General features: G+C 48.2%; 6 protein-coding genes across 12 annotated transcripts in view; 2 read left to right on the plus strand and 4 right to left on the minus strand.

Annotated features, from left to right (window-relative positions):
• LOC111079004 (metabotropic glutamate receptor 2) overlaps positions 1–2,077 on the plus strand; it is a 44,273-nt gene extending 42,196 nt beyond the window's left edge. For 3 of the 7 annotated variants that reach the window (XM_022373989.2, XM_041592082.1, XM_041592083.1), the window contains exon 18: positions 46–2,072. In XM_022373989.2, coding sequence (XP_022229681.2) covers positions 46–542 — 497 coding nt within the window. In that variant the 3' untranslated portion in view covers positions 543–2,072. Of the gene's footprint in view, positions 1–45 lie in introns of all 7 variants that reach the window. The other 4 variants (XR_005967542.1, XR_005967543.1, XM_041592081.1 and 1 more) reach the window with 4 other exon arrangements.
• LOC111079005 (maltase A1) lies at positions 1,515–4,065 on the minus strand. The gene is made up of 4 exons (XM_022373990.2): positions 2,911–4,065; positions 2,378–2,832; positions 2,181–2,324; positions 1,515–2,112 (listed from the first exon to the last, which is right to left on the minus strand). The coding sequence occupies exons 1-4, from the start codon at positions 4,048–4,050 to the stop codon at positions 2,046–2,048; spliced, it is 1,806 nt and encodes a 601-aa protein (XP_022229682.2). The 5' UTR covers positions 4,051–4,065; the 3' UTR covers positions 1,515–2,045.
• Positions 4,066–5,356: 1,291 nt separating this feature from the next.
• On the plus strand, positions 5,357–7,438 carry LOC111079015 (maltase A1). The gene is made up of 3 exons (XM_022374001.2): positions 5,357–6,936; positions 6,997–7,140; positions 7,221–7,438. The coding sequence occupies exons 1-3, from the start codon at positions 5,384–5,386 to the stop codon at positions 7,285–7,287; spliced, it is 1,764 nt and encodes a 587-aa protein (XP_022229693.2). The 5' UTR covers positions 5,357–5,383; the 3' UTR covers positions 7,288–7,438.
• A 2,613-nt stretch (positions 7,439–10,051) lies between these two features.
• LOC111079014 (maltase A3-like) lies at positions 10,052–12,073 on the minus strand. Its single transcript, XM_022374000.2, has 3 exons — positions 10,899–12,073; positions 10,236–10,831; positions 10,052–10,175 (listed from the first exon to the last, which is right to left on the minus strand). Exons 1-3 carry the CDS (start codon positions 12,051–12,053, stop codon positions 10,109–10,111), a joined length of 1,818 nt encoding a protein of 605 aa, XP_022229692.2. The 5' UTR covers positions 12,054–12,073; the 3' UTR covers positions 10,052–10,108.
• A 1,415-nt stretch (positions 12,074–13,488) lies between these two features.
• Positions 13,489–15,660, minus strand: LOC111079017 (maltase A1-like). Its single transcript, XM_022374003.2, is given in 4 exon segments — positions 13,489–13,959; positions 14,020–14,615; positions 14,678–15,388; positions 15,390–15,660. Coding segments are annotated over 4 exon segments (1,521 nt in total). The 5' UTR covers positions 15,537–15,660; the 3' UTR covers positions 13,489–13,892.
• A 219-nt stretch (positions 15,661–15,879) lies between these two features.
• LOC111079016 (maltase A3) lies at positions 15,880–18,204 on the minus strand. The gene is made up of 6 exons (XM_022374002.2): positions 17,918–18,204; positions 17,392–17,852; positions 16,881–17,333; positions 16,366–16,820; positions 16,168–16,311; positions 15,880–16,104 (listed from the first exon to the last, which is right to left on the minus strand). The coding sequence occupies exons 1-6, from the start codon at positions 18,129–18,131 to the stop codon at positions 15,936–15,938; spliced, it is 1,896 nt and encodes a 631-aa protein (XP_022229694.2). The 5' UTR covers positions 18,132–18,204; the 3' UTR covers positions 15,880–15,935.
• Positions 18,205–18,404: the final 200 nt, after the last annotated feature.

Below are 18,404 nucleotides of genomic sequence, written 5' to 3' on the forward strand. Positions count from 1 at the left end.
TGCCTCTCCATATTGGTCCCTTCTCCCGTAACTCCACCCGCGCAGAGCCATCATTGAAGACGAAAAAATTATGCGAAATGGCCACACAGACGATATCTAGCATTTTCACATCGCTGGACATCAATGCCTATAACCAGATTCCCTATGCCGATCAGTTTGTGGCCAATAATACGGCCACGGAAGCCACAACCACGCCCCCGGCCAATGCAGACAATGAGCGGGAGCAGGTGGTGTCAAACAACAACAAAATCAATCAGATGCAACACGGCCAGTCGACGGCGGCTGCCGTTACCATTGTTGTCTCAACGGCCGTCAATTGTGTTGGCAGCCCTCCGGCACTCACAGCAACAGCAGCAACAGCAACAACAGCAGCAACAGCAACAACAACAACAGCAGGTGTAGTGGGAACAACAGCTGCAGCAGTGACAGCGATAGCTGCCACAGTCACTACAATTGCAACATCCACCAGCACAGATGCCAAAGATGCCACAGAAACCACCAATGGCAGCCATCGGGGCCCCGTTCTGCAGACAAACTTATAGCTAAACGCTCAGGAATTGCAGCAGCAGCTGCTTAAGGAGCAGCATCGACAGCGTCAGCGGGAGTCATTGGAGCCGGCACAGGAGCCACTGAAGGAGGAACAGCAGCAGCAGCAGGGTTCCGGCAGCGATGGCGGCAGCATAGGCAGTGGAACCGCCTCCAGGAAGCGGGCAGCCATACCCGTTTAATTTCCACCCAAGAAGAAGAATCCAATACCAAATATGCAAGTACGAGTAAGTGCAAGAAAATGTGAATATAAGTACTTAAAGTTTTCCAAGTGTCAGACAGGGACAGGCACAGAGTACAGGGAGAGAGAGAGCACTGGGAACCAAGTGGGGGAACGAACGCCTTCTCATGTTATCTAAAACGAAACTTGATAAACTTTAGCAGCAACATGAGGGGGCAGGCCCCAGGGAACTAAGTTATGAACATTTATGCATGTGTATCCGCTATTCCGCTCCCCTCAACCGAATACATTCGGTTTTCAATGAAGCATCAACCGCTTAGTAACCAAACCAAACCAAAGCAAAGCAAACCAAACCAAACGATTTGTCAAACAATTTGTCAGCCATTAAGCAAATAAATCAATATTAAGTGTTTATCTTTAAGCTCTTTAAGCTAATACTTTCTTCAAGGATGGTGTTTCTACAGAAAAGAAAAAAGATACGGAAACCGAAAACCGACAACTAAGAAAAGGAAAATGAATGAAAAATGTGATATAATTTCAAAAATGTTTTTTCTAAAACTACGTTTAACTACCAGTAAAACTAACTATCTGAATGTAACACTTAAGAGTAGGAGCTGAAGGTGCAAGTTAGACCTGTGCCACAGCACTGGAGTAGACAGAGAGATAGAGAGAGAGAGTCAATGAGGGGGCGCAATTATGTTCCCAAGGGGCTGGGCTGACTTCAGCCCCTTTCGAATGTAGCGGCAGGAATGGAACGGAGGTATAAACAATAGCAATTAAAATTGCATTTATTGTGTTGTTTTGAGCCCAGCAACATGGTAGATTTAATTGTTGTCCAACTCGATGTGTAAATAGCCTGCATATATACATAGGAAATATACCTCTAGCCTCGTATTCTCTAGATGTGTGTACAAAATATTAATGTTGATTGTGCTGTTTACCATTTGAATGTGTGTTGACTTTAAATATATATCCCAATAAATACATACATAATTGTATATGTATTCTAAGTATGTCTAAGAAATAATAATACATATTAAAAGTTTAGCCAAATGTTAAGACAGTTTAAGAAGTTAGCCCAATGTTTGATATTTGATTCTCTGTGTGTGTTACGTGTACATAAATAAGCAAACGAAACCAAATGAACATTTATGAATGTCTTTCACTTGATTCACAGCCAATACTCGTTATAATAAGAATAATATACATATTATTAACAATAAATATGATGCTAAATGTTGTTAGGCTGCATATACATACATATATTTACGAATAAATCGAATCAAAACGAAACGAAACGAAATCGTTTCCTCTCGTTTCATTGGGTGGTCAGAACCAGGGCCTCAGCTGGATCAATGCTCAATAGCTGGGCATTGTAGCTAGTTCTATAGAGGGTGAAAGCAACAACAAATTAAAGAGTGATATTCCGTGTGCCCCAAGACCCCCCACTTACCCCTCAGATTTGGTGGACGCCAGACTGCGGACGAGCAGCTGCAAGTTCCCAGATAGATTCTTATCGAACTCCCGCAGGTCGATAGTTTTGGCCTCGGAGCCAAAGTTGATTACAGCCACAATGGTGGGGGAGTTGGCGAGCGATCTAAATGGACAAAGCATTAGGCATTGAATGCACTCTGTGGTAATTCCACTCACCGTCGAACCACAAATATGTCCTTGGTGAGGGCCAGATACTTGGTGGATCCGTTCTGCAGGGTCTTCGATGATTTGCGCAGTGCCACCAGCTCCTTGTAGATCTTCAGATGGGAATGCTCCGCCGCCAGCTCGGTTGCCACATTGACTGTCTCGTAGTCGCCGGCCAGGGGCAGCCACGTGGTGGGTCCATCGGTGAAGCCCGCATTGCTGCCACCCGTCCAGTGGAAGGGCGTTCGCTCGGGATCCCGGGTGTACATCTCGAAGATATCCGCATTGGAGTTGCAGCCCCAGGGATCGACAGTGTCCTCCCAGCTGATCTCACCGTCGGTCATGCCGATCTCCTCGCCCTGGTATGTCACGCTGGCTCCCGGAAGGATCATCACCAGCATGTTCATGCCATCAATGTGGTCCACTCCGTATCGGCTGGCTGCACGTCGCTTGTCGTGGTTGCCCAGCTACACAAAAAGGGAATGGGTATCGTGAATCACTTTAGCCACTTCATCCAGGAAGGGAGTCAGAGTCCCTCAACTTACCACCCAATTGGGCGTGCGACCAGGGGGCATATTCTGCAGCCACAAGTCGATTGCCTCCTGCACGGTCTGGGCACTGAGGCCCTTCTCCTCGATCACAGTGATCAGGTTGAAGTTGAAGGGCAGGTGGGCGCCCTCCGTCGTCCGATTGCCATAGAACTGCATGGTGAACCAAGCCGCAGTGTATGTCTCTATGAGCAGGACACTCGAGTTGCCGCCAAATATCCGCTTGTGATCGTCCAGCACCGTGCGCCATTGGTAAACCATGTCCACGGTCTCTGGCCTGTTCTCAATGTACGTGGTCGTCAGATAGTCGCGATCATCTTTATCCTCGGTGGCTCCACTCACAGTCTCATCGGGGTACTGACCCTCCGCATCGGGCAGCACCTCGAAAAGCGGCGGCAGTGCGTCGCAGCGGAAGCCAGCCACACCCTCGTTCAGCCAGTACCGCAGCACGCGCTTCATCTGCGCCACCACGTCGGGATTGCGGTAGTTCAGATCGGGCTGCTGCACCGCAAACTGGTGCAGATAGTACTGCTGCCGCTCCTCGTTCCACTCCCAGGCACTACCACGGAAATACTGCAGCCAGTTGGTGGGCGGCTCCCGCTGCCCCGTCTCGGCATTCACCTTTCCGTCGTGCCACACGTAGTAGTCCGCGTAGCCCTTCTCCCGCTTCACTGATTTCTTGAACCACTCGCTCTCGTTGCTCGAGTGATTGGGCACAAAGTCCAGTATGATCTTCAGGTCCAATTCATTGGCTTTCTTGATCAGCGCACGGAAGTCGTCCAGTGTTCCGTACTCGGGCTGAATGTCAAAGAAGTCGGAGATGTCGTAGCCAAAGTCCACCATGGGCGAGGAAAATATGGGCGACAGCCAGGCGGCAGTTACGCCCAGATCCTTGAGATATTCCAGCTTGCTGGTGATGCCATTCAAGTCCCCGATGCCATCACCGTCCGAGTCCTTAAAAGAACGTGGATAGATCTGATAGAACTGCGCCGTCTCCCACCAGTCCTTGGTCTCTGCAGCTGCTGCAGAGGTCAGCACTTGACAGCCCTGACCTTGGCCAATGGCAAATAACACCAGAGTTAGGAGCCCCAGCGGCAGCCGCAGCCGTGGCACTGTTTTGTTCAAAATCACAGACATTATGTACGGCGCTTCGGCTCCTCTTTGGGCTTTTATAGCCCTCTCCAGCTAACACTTAGCCGTAGGTTAGATAAGCTCCGACAATGGAAAATGCCAAAGTGTGTAACTGAAGAGGTTTGGATAGGGGTTGGGATGGGGTATGCCGATTTTTGGCTTCAGGATTTCTCTTAAAAAAGTGAAAAAAAAGGCGAAGGGAAGCCCTTTTCCGTCTTTAGTTATTTTAGACAGATTATAAGTGTATTCCGAATTCGGATTTCCCATTTATGCTACTGGCAATCCGCAGATACGACTGAACACTTGACACTTGTTTTGTAAATGATTCAGCGGAGGCTATTACTCGATGAGCGCTTATCATTGGAATCCATATAATCACACGACTGCGCGCAGTGGTCGATTCTGCCAATCTGGCAAGCAATAATTAATAGCTCAAAAAATAAATGAGTAATATTTTGTAAAATATTTTTATATTTTAAAATATAAATCAGCGGAATATTCAAGCAAATTTTTTAATTTTTTATTGTTGAATTATAAAACTTCTAATGTTTTTTTTATTTAAAATATTTAAGAGTTTTTCTAGATTTATTATGTTAATATGTAGACGTATATTTAATTTCTGCGCCACTTTCGACTTAATTTACTTTTACAACCTTACTCAATTTTCTATTTATTTTCTAGAATCCTCGCTGAGTTGTTTTACCAATTAATTGAGCAAAAGCATGGCTTCGAATCGCTTTTACTTTTTTCCTTTGCACAGTTTTATTGCGTATAAAATCAAACAAATTAATGTGTAGCGGAGTGTTGCCATTTTTTTTTTGACATAGACGATTCACAAGGGCTATTTTCATAAACACAGAAAAATTTAAGGCGTATGGGGACGTATGTCAAAATATTTTATTCCACGCAAATCTCGGGTATATGTATAAGAAAAAACACTCTAGAGGAAATGTTAGGTTCTACAACGATTTACCACTAATGCATACATATAAGCATAGGACACACACACATATCTTTAATTGAATACATACCAACTATGATCAATATAAATTGTTATTTTAATATAATTCGCTGAGTCTCACTCATCCAAGAAACGGCGCAAAAATGTACTCATGTATGTATGGAAAGAAAAGTTTCGTGGGATTTAGCCTCGTGCAATAAATATCGCAACAAAAAACATTGTGAGATATATAAAAATTAGAAAAAAATTAACTAGATTTAACAATTTAATTTTTCATTTAGTGCCTGCCAGACTGGCAGAATCAACCACTGTGCTACGCCCTGAGCGCAATCATATAAAAGAGACAGACAGCTTGGAGTTGCCCAACAATTCAATAAAATGCACAGAGCACGAGTAAATCTTTTCAGCACACTCTGCTGCCTGGCAGTCCTGGCGAATCCATGCCTGTCAGCGTCGGTGAAGGTCATGGACTGGTGGGAGACTGCGCAGTTCTATCAGATCTATCCAAGGTCATTTATGGACTCGGACGGTGATGGCATCGGGGACTTGAATGGCATCACCAGCAAGCTGGAGTATCTCAAGGATCTGGGCGTAACTGCCGCCTGGCTGTCGCCCATATTTTCCTCGCCCATGGTGGACTTTGGCTACGACATCTCCGACTTCTTTGACATTCAGCCCGAGTACGGAACACTGGACGACTTCCGTGCGCTGATCAAGAAAGCCAATGAATTGGACCTGAAGATCATACTGGACTTTGTGCCCAATCACTCGAGCAACGAGAGCGAGTGGTTCAAGAAATCAGTGAAGCGGGAGAAGGGCTACGCGGACTACTACGTGTGGCACGACGGAAAGGTGAATGCCGAGACGGGGCAGCGGGAGCCGCCCTCCAACTGGCTGCAGGCCTTCCGGGGCAGTGCCTGGGAGTGGAACGAGGAGCGGCAGCAGTACTACCTGCACCAGTTCGCGGTGCAACAGGCCGATCTCAACTACCGCAGTCCTCTGGTGGTGGAGCAGATGAAGCGGGTGTTGCGGTACTGGCTGGACCTTGGGGTGGCAGGCTTCCGCTGTGATGCGGTGCCAGTGCTCTTTGAGATAGAAACCGATGAGAACGGACAGTATGCGGACGAGGAGGTGAGTGGCCTGACGGACGATGTGGATGCTCGCAATTACCTGAAGAGCGACCTCATCGAGAACCGAGTGGAGACCATCGACATGGCCTACCAGTGGCGCGTCGTGATGGACGACTACCAGCGCATTCATGGCGGCGACACGCGGGTGCTGCTGATCGAGACCTACGCCCCTCCCGCCTACACCATGCAGTTCTACGGCAATCGGTCCGTGGAGGGCGCTCACCTGCCCTTCAACTTCAACCTGATCACGGGGCCTGCCAGCGACGGCGTCTCCGCGAGCTCCATCAAGACGGCCGTGGACAGCTGGCTTAAGAATCTTCCCCCTGGTCGCACGGCCAATTGGGTGATAGGCAACCACGACCAGCGGCGGGCGGCTAGTCGCTATGGCGCGGCCAATGCAGACGCCATGAACATGCTGGTAATGATCCTGCCGGGGGCCAGCGTGACCTACCAGGGTGAGGAGCTGGCCATGACCGATGGCGAAATCAGCTGGGAGGACACACAGGATCCAGCGGCCTGCAACTCCAACTCTGATGTGTACGAGCAGTTCACCCGCGACCCCTCCCGCACTCCCTTCCACTGGACGAGCGGCACAAATGCAGGCTTCTCCACGGCCCAGAAGACTTGGCTCCCTCTCGCCTCGGACTACGCCACTGTCAACGTGGAGACGGAGTCCTCGGCCGATCGGTCCCATCTGAAGATCTACAAGGCGCTGGTGGAGCTCAGGAAAACGTCGACAGCCCTCCAGAAAGGATCCACAAAGTATGGAGTGCTCAAGGAGAATGTCTTCGTGGTGAAACGGTGAGTGAGCGAGTGGGAACCAGTCCTTATGGCTTGATGTAATCCGATTCTACTTAACAGCTACCTCTCTGGCACCGAGACCATCGTCTATGTGGCCAATTTGGCCAGCAAGGGCATCACAGTGGACCTCTCCGAATTCGACAAGACATTGCCAACGCATCTCAACCTGCTCATTCGCAGCCTGCAGTCATCCAAAAAGGAGAAGTAAGAAACTCTTTCATACAGTCTCTAAAACTCACTGAGTCTCTCTCTCGCTCTCTCTCTTTCTCTGTGAATCCTTTCAGCGCATTGTTTGAGGTTTATGAACTGAGTTTGGCTGCCGGCGAGGCCTTGGTGCTGAGCACCGTATGAAGCTCAAACTGAAGCCAGGGCTTTTCCGGGTTCGATTTGGTCATCAGCTGATGCGATTTCCTATCTGCACTCACTTGAGAAATACTTTTATCTTTGCCTCAAAGCAAATATGCCGTGGCTTGCATAAATAAATGAATAAGTACAGAAACAAGCAAACAAACCACTCAACCACTCCTCCATACATACCCCGCTGCCGCCGGATGGGGGGGGGGGTGAAGTGCCACGGAGTACTCTGTTAATTCCCGCTCGGGAATGCCGGGGTTCGCCATTTAAAGTGTTTACACACAAATTAAAGTCAAGCACAAGTCTCACCCTCCCCCACTCACCCATCCACTTTCTGGATTCGGTGAGTGTTTTGTATTTTATACTTTGTGTGCTTAAAAAGAAACCCAAGAGTCGGGTTATCCCCAGCATGTGTGTGTGTGTGTGTGCAGTATGTGTGCCACAATGTTTAAGAGTAAATACGGACGCCGACCAGGGACTAGGCCCATAAAACAACACTGTCTGCTTTGGGCAGGGATGGCTCTGGCTTGGGGTTTGCTCTTTGAAGTCGAAACCGTCGAGAGTGGCTCGATGAGTTCCGCAAGTGGGGTTGCCTTTTGGGCATATCGATTACCAATCTGCATACCATAAATTCTATAGCTACCCATCTGAAAGTAAACCAAAAGAAAAACCTCAATTGCGTTCTAAATAATTAAATTGCGTTTACACATGGTAATTGGCAGACTGGCTGTGGAGTCCTCTTCACGTTAAGTATACGCCACAGTTGCCGCTTGCAAAGATTTTTCAAATATTCGAAATTGTTTTGGCCACACACACACGCACACGCACGGCGCCTCGTGGCAAGCCCGACTTGGTTGGTGGGAGAGGCTGTCGGACTGTCAGAGCCTGAGCTCCTTGGCTTCCCAGTCCATCCACAAGTCGAGTAGGAGAGGCTGTCGGACTGTCAGAGCCTGAGCTTCTTGGCTTCCCAGTCCATCCACAGGTCGAGTATTTACCTGATTTGAGTGGATTTCACGTGCGATTAGTTTTGATAACAATAACGAGATTGAATTTTGTCGAAAAGGTAATAATACAAAAATTGCTTCAAATGTTTCCCAAGAATGTTGACAATTTTTACTAACTTTAAGCTTGATGGAGTTGGAAAAAGTTTTCTGTGGCACGGAATCCCCGCTTCATATCCATTTTCGAACGCAAAAACAAAACATCAAGAAGCTTACACACCAGATTTAGTTTTTTTACAATCGAAAATCGGGGGTTTAAGTCTCCGATTTATTTGACTTCGTTTTGATAGTATTAAGCGTTTTCAGCCTACAAAAAATTAGCAGTCTGTATCAAGCGGAGCGCAAAAATGAATAAAAAAGAATCGTGTAAATGGCTGCGTGACCCGTCAGCCCATTAAAAAGGTCACAGACACAGGACACAGCGGCAGGATCCACTTCACCCTTACGCACGTGACCAGAAACCTTAAAAAATATTAAATTTGTGAAAAGGGAAACCACCGCATGACAGACGGATACGGTGGCAATGTGGAGTCCCACCTGATGGCAGTCTGGTGGAGGCTTCAGCCTTTTTATGCATTTCATTTTCGTACAGATAATGAAGTTAATTTCCCACAGAGAGAGAGAGAGAGAGAGAGCCTGAGATGCTTAAAAAATGCACAGAATCATTATATTTAAGATGATTTTCGAAGATTTACGGATCCGAGCGTTGGACCAACAAAAACTTTTGTGGCCCTTCCTATTGAAAAACTTTTTAAAAGGCATTAAGTTCGTTGTAATCGGGCGCACCCGGAAGAGAACGCCAGCGCCTGGCTTGCTTCTTGCACATTTAGTTAACGTATTCGCAGCTCCTACAACGTTTGCATATTAATAATGTTTGCCGGCACGGCCAACTCATGTTTGAGTTTCGCCAGGATGGGGGTGAGTGAGTCGCTGATGGGACTGTCTGGCTGAGGTTTCTGGTTCGGCACGTGCCAGCAGGCCAGGTACGGATCGGAGCTGAAGCTGGAAGTTCATTTACACGCCGGCCTGGCCGGCCGCTCATTAATTGCACCGCAAAGAAGGTAGGGCGTGGCTCATAACTGTTGGCCAAAGGGTTGACTTATGCTCGCCAGGAATCAGTGGCACTCGAAATGCCTGTCACGTTTGCCGCTGGGTTGACAGTTAATGCCACAAAGAACACGCTGGTGACAGACCAATTGTCGCGGCAGGCCCGTTGATGATGTTGCAGTTCTGCTTGAATGAAATTAACAATTTAAGATTGATCCTTCAGTTGGTTAGTCCTTTGTGTCTTCAATGTTTGACTTCGCCTTTCAACGAAGCTGAAAAACTCATCGTAATTTCACTTAATTTTGTATGAATAAATTAAAAATCCAAGCAGAAAAGACATTACTCTGCTTCGTAGCTTGTTACTCTCACCAACTACGAGTACCCACAGCATCACATACCCACGCACCCACCCACACACATACACACACACACACACACACACACACAAGCACACGCAAACTGCGTGCCGCACTTCCGCGACACCTTCTGCGGTCTAACGGTTTTGTATTTTGGCAGGGAGGCAACGCTTCGGATGCGTGATTTGTGTGTCTTATCAATCACGACTAATGGAATTTCTTTCGCTCCCCGGCCACATGCTAGTCCTTGACTGAGGACCAAGTTCGCTCATAATTTGTAATAAGTTGGCCAAGAATACGACCTTAAATTGAAAAGTTTTCCAATGTCCTTTGCCCCAATACGAGTACGGGTACGAGTGCATGTGCGAAAATATATATATTTCACTTTTTGAATTTATGATTAGCATTGCGCCCTTACACAGACTCCAAAATCAGGGCCGCGTATGGTTCCAGGGAGAGATTACTCAGGGTAACGCTGTCGCTGCAGAGGGAAAGTCATTATATTAGTGGAAATATTAGATGATAATGGGTGAGAGCTTACCCCACAGATGCCTGGGCCTGGGGATTGGACAACTTGATCTTGTAGTTGCCGGAGGCATACAGTGGACCGCCCACATCCACACCCGTGACCTTGGTGTCCAGCACATTGGCCACGAGCACTAAGGTGGCCTCTCCACTCAGCGATCGCTTGATGGCCAGCACATTGTCGCCCACATTGGCATACCTGGTGGAGCCAAGCTGCAGTGTCTTCAGCTGACGCAACTGGGTCAGCTGCTTGTACAGGCTGAGATGGCTGGGGGTGGTGGCGTTCTCCGTCTTGGCGTTTACGGTCTTGTAGTTGGGATTGATCGGCAGCCAGGTGCTGGCGTTGGTGGAGAAACCGGCGTTTTCTTCATCGCTCCACTGGAATGGAGTTCGCACAGGATCGCGTGAGAACTGCTCGTAGATATCTGCGTTGGAGTTGCAGCCCGCCGGATCGCGTGAGTCCTCCCAGCTAATATAGAGGTCTGTCATGCCCAGCTCCTCGCCCTGGTAGGTGATGCTCACGCCAGGCAGGAACATCTGCAGCATGTTCATCAGGTCAATGCGATCCTCGCCAAAGCGAGTGCCCACCCGACTCCGATCGTGGTTGCCCATCTAAACAAGTATTCAAACAAGTCATTATAAGCGTTTGAATAATTTTTGAGCGTGGAGGAACACTTACCACCCAGTTTGCCGTCTTTCCGGCCGGCATCTGTCCCAGCCAACTATTGATGATCTTCACATACCCAACTGCAGTGAGATTGGTATTATCCCATTGGCCATTGCCGCCCACAATGAACTGGAAGTTGAATGGAATCTCAGCTCCTTTGGCTGTGCGATTGCCATAGAACTGCATAACGTAGTCCAACTCAGAGTACGTCTCCACCATAATGATACGCGTGTCTCCTCCATGGATGCGCTGGTAATCATCCAAGAGGGTTTTCCACTGAAAGACCATCTCTACCGTTTCGCGCAGGTCCTGGGTGTGGATGTGCGTGAGGTACGCATCATTGTCGGGATCGTCTGAGGTGCCGCTCAGGGGCTCGTCTGGATAGCGTCCGTTGGCATCGGGCAGTGACTCAAAGCACCAGGCGACGGCATCCATGCGGAAACCAGCGACGCCCCGATCTAGCCAGTAGGTCAGCACACGTTTCATTTGAGCCACCACAAGAGGATTTCGGTAGTTGAGATCGGGCTGCTTCACGGCAAACTGGTGAAGGTAGTACTGCTGCCTCTCCTCGTTCCACTCCCAAGCGCTGCCTCGGAAGCTTGACAACCAGTTGGATGGCGGCTCGCGCTGCCCCGTGGTCGAGTTAACATAGCCATCATGCCACATGTAGTAGTCCTCGTAGCCCTTCTCCCGATTCACTGACTTTTTAAACCAGACACTTTCGTCACTCGAATGGTTTGGCACAAAGTCCAAAATTATCTTGATATTCCGCTTTTTGGCCTCAGCTACAAGCTGGTCGAAATCTTCCAGAGTTCCGTACTCTGGCTGGATGTCGAAGAAGTCCGAGATATCGTAGCCAAAGTCCACCATGGGTGAGGCGAAAATGGGCGACAGCCAAGTGGACGTGACTCCGATCTCCTTAAGGTAATCCAGCTTCGAGATGATACCCTTCAGATCGCCAACACCATCGCCATCAGAGTCTTTGAAGGAGCGTGGGTAGATCTGATAGAACTGGGCCACTTGCCACCAGTCCCGCTTCTCCTCCGTTGTCGCCGCCGCCCTCTCTTGGAGCGGATCAAGGTTGGGATCTACGGCAGCCGCACGGCCGAGGGTGCAGTGCAGCCCCAAGAGAAGAATAGTTACCAGTAAGTTGTGTAGAAGCGTCATGACTGACTGAGAAGCCCCAATACGGGGGACCCCTTTTATAGTTCGGCCCTAAAGTGATCTGGTCGATACGCTCGAGTTCTCGTTATGAGTGTTTTTTATTTTGAGTGTTTAATTAGTCGGCAATCTGCTCACGAGTCACGAGTGGAAATATACCGGTGAGTGAGATAGGAAGCCACTTGATTCAGCCAGAGATAAGGGCAAATCTTGGAAACTCGGTTGCATGTTAACTGGTGTCACTAGGCCTTGGGCCATCTGCTTGAGCGACTTTTCCAAGAAAAATAAGAATTCGATTTCGAACTTATTTGTAAAATGGAAAATAACTGATGACTTGTAAACAAACCTGTCGTTGAATTTACCATCTTTATATTGAAGTGATCCTCTCCACGACGGAACATCAATGGGTATTGAGAACGCTTGAGTACAATATCGCGTGACTCCACACTCACGCTAACAATTACTATTGCGACTTCATTGATAGCGCTACCCGACAGATTTGGGACTTTGCAATTTTTTGATGATTTTTTATTTTCCTGCATCAAAACTTTTTCTTAAAAAATTTGTAAAAACTGATATATTTTTTTTGCTAATTTTTTTCAGTGGCAGCTTCTTTTTCACTTTAGTAAGATTACCTTTGGTTGTAATGAAGAAAAGATTATATATTTTTTTTTTATTAAGTTACTGTCAACCGTGTTGATTAGTTGAATGATTTATTTGACCTCCACGTCTGATACGGGTTAACGCCACCTCCTGTTTGTGTTCTTGAAATACTTGATTAATTGTTTTAACTTTTAAATATGATGATTGGAAGTGTATGTATGATGCTTGATATACAATTTGATATTTGCGATGAGTGTGAATTCATATGAATGAATTCATATTTGTAAGATGCGATAGGTTTGACATTTTTGAATTTTACATGTAGCAAAATTGGAACTAAATACCAAGTAAACAAGCATTGCTTTGTGATATAAAAAATGGGGTTCATTTAAAAAAAAAATCGTAGTGTTGGCATTCTTTGAACAATTTGATTTATTAGTAGATTATTTTGCTAAGAATAGTTGCCGCTAAAAAGTTCATGTCTGAAAATAAAAACATACTCAACTTTGATTCGCTGTATGTTCAGGGCCAGCAACTTTTCAAGCGGTAAAATGTGATTTTCGGAGGGTTGGCCAACCAATGAACAATACCTTAAACGACGCCTAATTAATAAAACTATGCATACAAAATTCGAAAACACAGTATTTAATTTTTTTTCCGACTTTAGTTTTTCAAAATTGGCAAAGTTTTTTGCAACCAGATGTAAGATAATTAAGTTGTGTGCAAAAAACAGCTCTGAAAATAGCTTTCAAAAAAATACCCGTCTTTTAAAATTCTTTAATAAAGTTCTGCCTTAAAGAGAAAACGCTAAATATTTATAAAAATGTAAAACCCCAAATCTATCAGAAAAAGTCGGTTTGGTTACTGGGTGAAAAGAAAAGTTCGATTTTGAAGAGTAGTGTAGTTGGCGGATTGAATTGCTTCTTTTTGCTGTAGATTTTGTGGGGTTCGAATTTAAGCATCTAACATGAGTTTCTTCCATATTGTCGAACATTGAACTCGGAACTCTACTGTCATCATTTGGAGCTCTAAATTAAGCGACCAGAATTGTCTCTAGCAGATCGGTGGTTACCGTATAATTCGGACCTGGCACGGCCGTCCAAATATGCATATTTGTCATTTAAGCACGAGGCTTATACTTATGAGTGTGAAATGATGAAGCCAACCCAAGCAGTATTATGAAAATATTCATTTTTTTCCTCAACATAATACATATATTTATATCTTTGCGTCTTTGATACTCTATACAGACTCCAAAATCAGAGCCGCGTATGGTTCCAGGGAGAGATTACTCAGGGTAACGCTGTCGCTGCAGAGGGAAAGTCATTATATTAGTGGAAATATTAGATGATAATGGGTGAGAGCTTACCCCACAGATGCCTGGGCCTGGGGATTGGACAACTTGATCTTGTAGTTGCCAGAGGCATACAGTGGACCGCCCACATCCACACCCGTGACCTTGGTGTCCAGCACATTGGCCACGAGCACCAAGGTGGCCTCGCCACTCAGCGATCGCTTGATGGCCAGCACATTGTCGCCCACGTTGGCATACCTGGTGGAGCCAAGCTGCAGTGTCTTCAGCAGACGCAACTGGGTCAACTGCTTGTACAGGCTCAGATGGCTGGGGGTGGTGGCGTTCTCCGTCTTGGCGTTTACGGTCTTGTAGTTGGGATTGATCGGCAGCCAGGTGCTGGCGTTGGTGGAGAAACCGGCGTTTTCCTCATCGCTCCACTGGAAGGGCGTTCTGCCAGGGTCGCGTGTAAATTCCTCGTAGATATCTGCGTTGGAGTTGCAGGCCGACGGATCACGCGTGTCCTCCCAGCTGATGTCAAGGTCTGTCATGCCCAGCTCCTCGCCCTGGTAGGTGACACTCACGCCGGGCAGGAACATCTGCAGCATATTCATCAGGTCAATGCGATCCTCGCCATATCGACTGCCCACTCGACGCTGATCGTGGTTGCCCATCTAAACGTAAATACCGCATTCAGAAGCTTGCGAATCGATTGAAAGAGTGCTAGAACACTTACCACCCAGTTCGCCGTCTTTCCGGCCGGCATCTGTCCAAGCCAACTATTGATGATCTTCACAAATCCAACTGCAGTGAGCTTGGTATTGTTTTTATCCCCATTGCCGCCCACAATGAACTGGAAGTTGAATGGAATCTCAGCTCCTTTGGCTGTGCGATTGCCATAGAATTGCATAACGTAGTCCAACCCAGAGTACGTCTCCACCATTATGATACGCGTGTCACCCCCATGGACGCGCTGGTAATCGTCGAACAGTGTCCTCCACTGAAAGACCATCTCTACCGTTTCGCGCAGGTCTTGGGTGTGGATGTGCTTCAGGTACGCCGAGTTATCGGGATCATCCGTGTATCCGCTCAGGGGCTCGTCTGGATAGCGTCCGTTGGCATCGGGCAGTGACTCAAAGCACCAGGGAACGGCATCCATGCGGAAACCGGCGACGCCCCGATCTAGCCAGTAGGTCAGCACACGTTTCATTTGAGCCACCACAAGAGGATTTCGGTAGTTGAGATCGGGCTGCTGCACGGCGAACTGGTGGAGATAGTACTGCTGCCTCTCATCGTTCCATTCCCACGCACTGCCACGAAAAGCCTGAATCCAGTTGGAGGGCGGCTCGCGCTGCCCCGTGGTCGAGTTAACATAGCCATCGTGCCACATGTAGTAGTCCTCGTAGCCCTTCTCCCTTTTGACTGACTTCTTAAACCAGATCACTTTCGTCACTCGAATGGTTTGGCACAAAGTCCAAAATTATCTTGATATTCCGCTTTTTGGCCTCAGCTACAAGCTGGTCGAAATCTTCCAGAGTTCCGTACTCTGGCTGGATGTCGAAGAAGTCGGAGATATCGTAGCCAAAGTCCACCATGGGGGAGGTGAAAATGGGCGACAGCCAAGTGGCCGTGACTCCGATCTCTTTAAGGTAATCCAGCTTCGATATGATGCCCTGCAGATCGCCAACGCCATCGCCATCAGAGTCCTGGGGCGTGGGTAGTCTGTGCGGGCCCTGCCCCAGTCCCGCCTCCCCGTGTCGCCGCCGCCCCTCTTGGGCGTCAAGGCTGGGTTACCCCGCCGGGGTGCAGTGGAGCCCCAAGAGGAGAATAGTTACCAGTAAGTTGTTTAGAAGCGTCATGACTGACTGAGAAGCCCCAATACGGGGGCCCCCTTTTATAGTTCGGCCCCAAAGTGATCTGGTCGACGATACGCTCGAGTTCTCGTTATGAGTGTTTTTTATTTAGAGTGTTTAATTAGTTGACAAGCTGCTGAATCACTGGTGGGTGAGATAGAGCGCCACTTGAGCCAACCAGAGATAAATACCGAGTACCGGCAGCTGATGAATTTCTCCGTTGGTGGCATAACCATAGTACGAGGAGGTTGACTGAAGGACAAGTGAATCCTTGGGTTGCAATTGCACTGAGGTGGAATTGATGAGATCGCTGGCAGGGAAAAGCATTGAATTAGTTATGAGTTTAGTAACTATAAAGGTAGAAAGAACCTACCCCACTTTGACCTTGGAGCGCTCTGTGACCAGCACAACTTTCAGCTGTGCGGGAATATCTGCGAAACTCTGCTGCAGGTTGACTGTCTCCACTCCATCGTAGATATTCAGCAGAGTCACAAATGTGTCGTCATGTTGAAGGTATCTGCAGAGAATCTTTCATTACTATTGAACCAGATTGATCAAAGAGTTGACTCACCTTTTCAAAGCCAAAACAGCGTCACTCAGGGCCTTCACCTCAGTGTCTCCCCGTTGCAGGGTATTCGCCTGCTTTCTCAGCGTCCACAGCTGTTTGTAGACATTCAGGTGGCTCAGAGGCTGGGTCTTTTCCAGATCCACGTTGATCTGCCTGTAATCCTCCCCAATGGGAAGCCAGGTCTTGCTGGCATTGCTGAATCCCGCATCAGTGGCGTCGCTCCATTGAAAGGGAGTGCGTTCCGGATCGCGTGAGAACTGTTCGTAGATGCTTGGGTTGCTGTTGCAAGCGGAGGGATCGACGGTGTCCTTCCAGGAGATCCACACATCTGTCATCCCCAGCTCCTCGCCCTGGTAGGTCACACTAGCTCCGGGCAGAGTGGCAATCAGCATGTTCAGCATATCAACACGATCTCTGCCCAGCCGGGAGCCCACTCGCGGCTTGTCATGGTTGCCAAGCTGGGAACACAAAACAGATAAGGAACATTTGGGTACAGTCACAGAGGGAGGTTCACTCACCACCCAATTGGCCGTGCGGCCGTTGGGCATATGCTGAAGCCACTTCTGCACAGTGCTGGCATAGTCCCCGGCTTTGGATGAGTTCGTCAGCTCACTTATCAGCAGAAAGTTGAACGGCAGCTGAGCGCCCTCGGCCGTGGCATTGCCGTAGTACTGCATCACGATATCGATGGGTGAATAGGTCTCGGCCATTAAGATGCGCTCCTCGCCACCGTGCACCCGCTGGAACTCATCCAGCACCGCACGCCACGAGTAGACGAGGTCAATCGTCTCGGGCTGATCGACGGTGTAGATGTGCTGCAGATAGCCGTAGTCGTCGGGATCATTGTCCCAGTTGTTGCGCGGTTCATCGCGGTACTGATTCTGTGCATCCGGCGCTATCTCAAAGACATGCGGCACGGCGTCGATACGAAAACCGGAGACGCCCTTGGCCAGCCAAAAGCGCAGTACATTCTGAAAGGTAACCAAATGTTATGAGGACATCTGGACATAATTCATGATATCCACTCACATTCATGGCCTCCCGCACTTTCGGATTGCGATAGTTGAGATCCGGCTGTTTCTTCACAAACTGATGGAAATAGTACTCCTGTCGCCCCTCGTGCCACTGCCAGGCGGAGCCACGGAACACGCTGATCCAGTTGCTCGGGGGATGGCGAGTGCCGTTTACCATGCGCCCAGGATGCCACACATAGAAGTCCTTGAACTCTGGATCCCTGGCCGCAGAGCGCTTGAACCACTCGCACTCGTCGCTCGAATGGTTGGGCACAAAGTCGAGAATTATTTTGATATCCAGCTGCTGGGCCACCTTCATCAAATTCTCGAAATCTGCCATGGTCCCAAAGATGGATGCTATCTCCGTAAAGTTGGCAATGTCATAGCCAAAGTCGGCCATGGGCGAGGTGAAGATCGGCGACAGCCAGGTGGCCGTGATACCCAGCTCTTTGAGGTAAGACAGCCTCTCCGAGATTCCTGCGCAAATGCAATCGAATTATTGGCACGCCTCTCTCTCTCTCTCTCTTTCACTATATTCTCACCATTCAGGTCGCCTACGCCGTCGCCGTTGCTGTCCTTAAATGACCTTGGATAGATCTGATAAAAGGCCCCCGTCTGCCACCACTTTAGCTCCGCTGGCTGCTCATCGATGTCCACGAAATCCGCGTGGTAATTGGGAAAGGGCTGCCCGTGCACCACTGCTATAAGCTGCAGCAGCCCCAGAGCCACAGCGGCCAAGCGGTGCGTAATCATCATCGTTGAACTGTCTGAGAACAGATTTGCTAAATTGTATTACTAATCTAATGAACAAACAAACAGCCAAAAGCGACTGGGGGATCCGATCGAGTGCCAAACATATTTATACAACACAGAATTGTGTAAAGAGGAAGAGAGCGATTGCACTCTTGCTCGCTTTGCATGCGTTTAGCGGGAGAGCAAAATACAGTGCACTCTCCATAAAGTGACTGGTGGATCTGATCGAGTGCCAAACATATTTATACAACACAGAATTGTGTAGAGAGGAAGAGA

The sequence above is a fragment of the Drosophila obscura genome, unplaced genomic scaffold, assembly GCF_018151105.1.
Source record: "Drosophila obscura isolate BZ-5 IFL unplaced genomic scaffold, ASM1815110v1 contig_17, whole genome shotgun sequence".
Lineage (NCBI taxonomy): Eukaryota > Metazoa > Arthropoda > Insecta > Diptera > Drosophilidae > Drosophila > Drosophila obscura.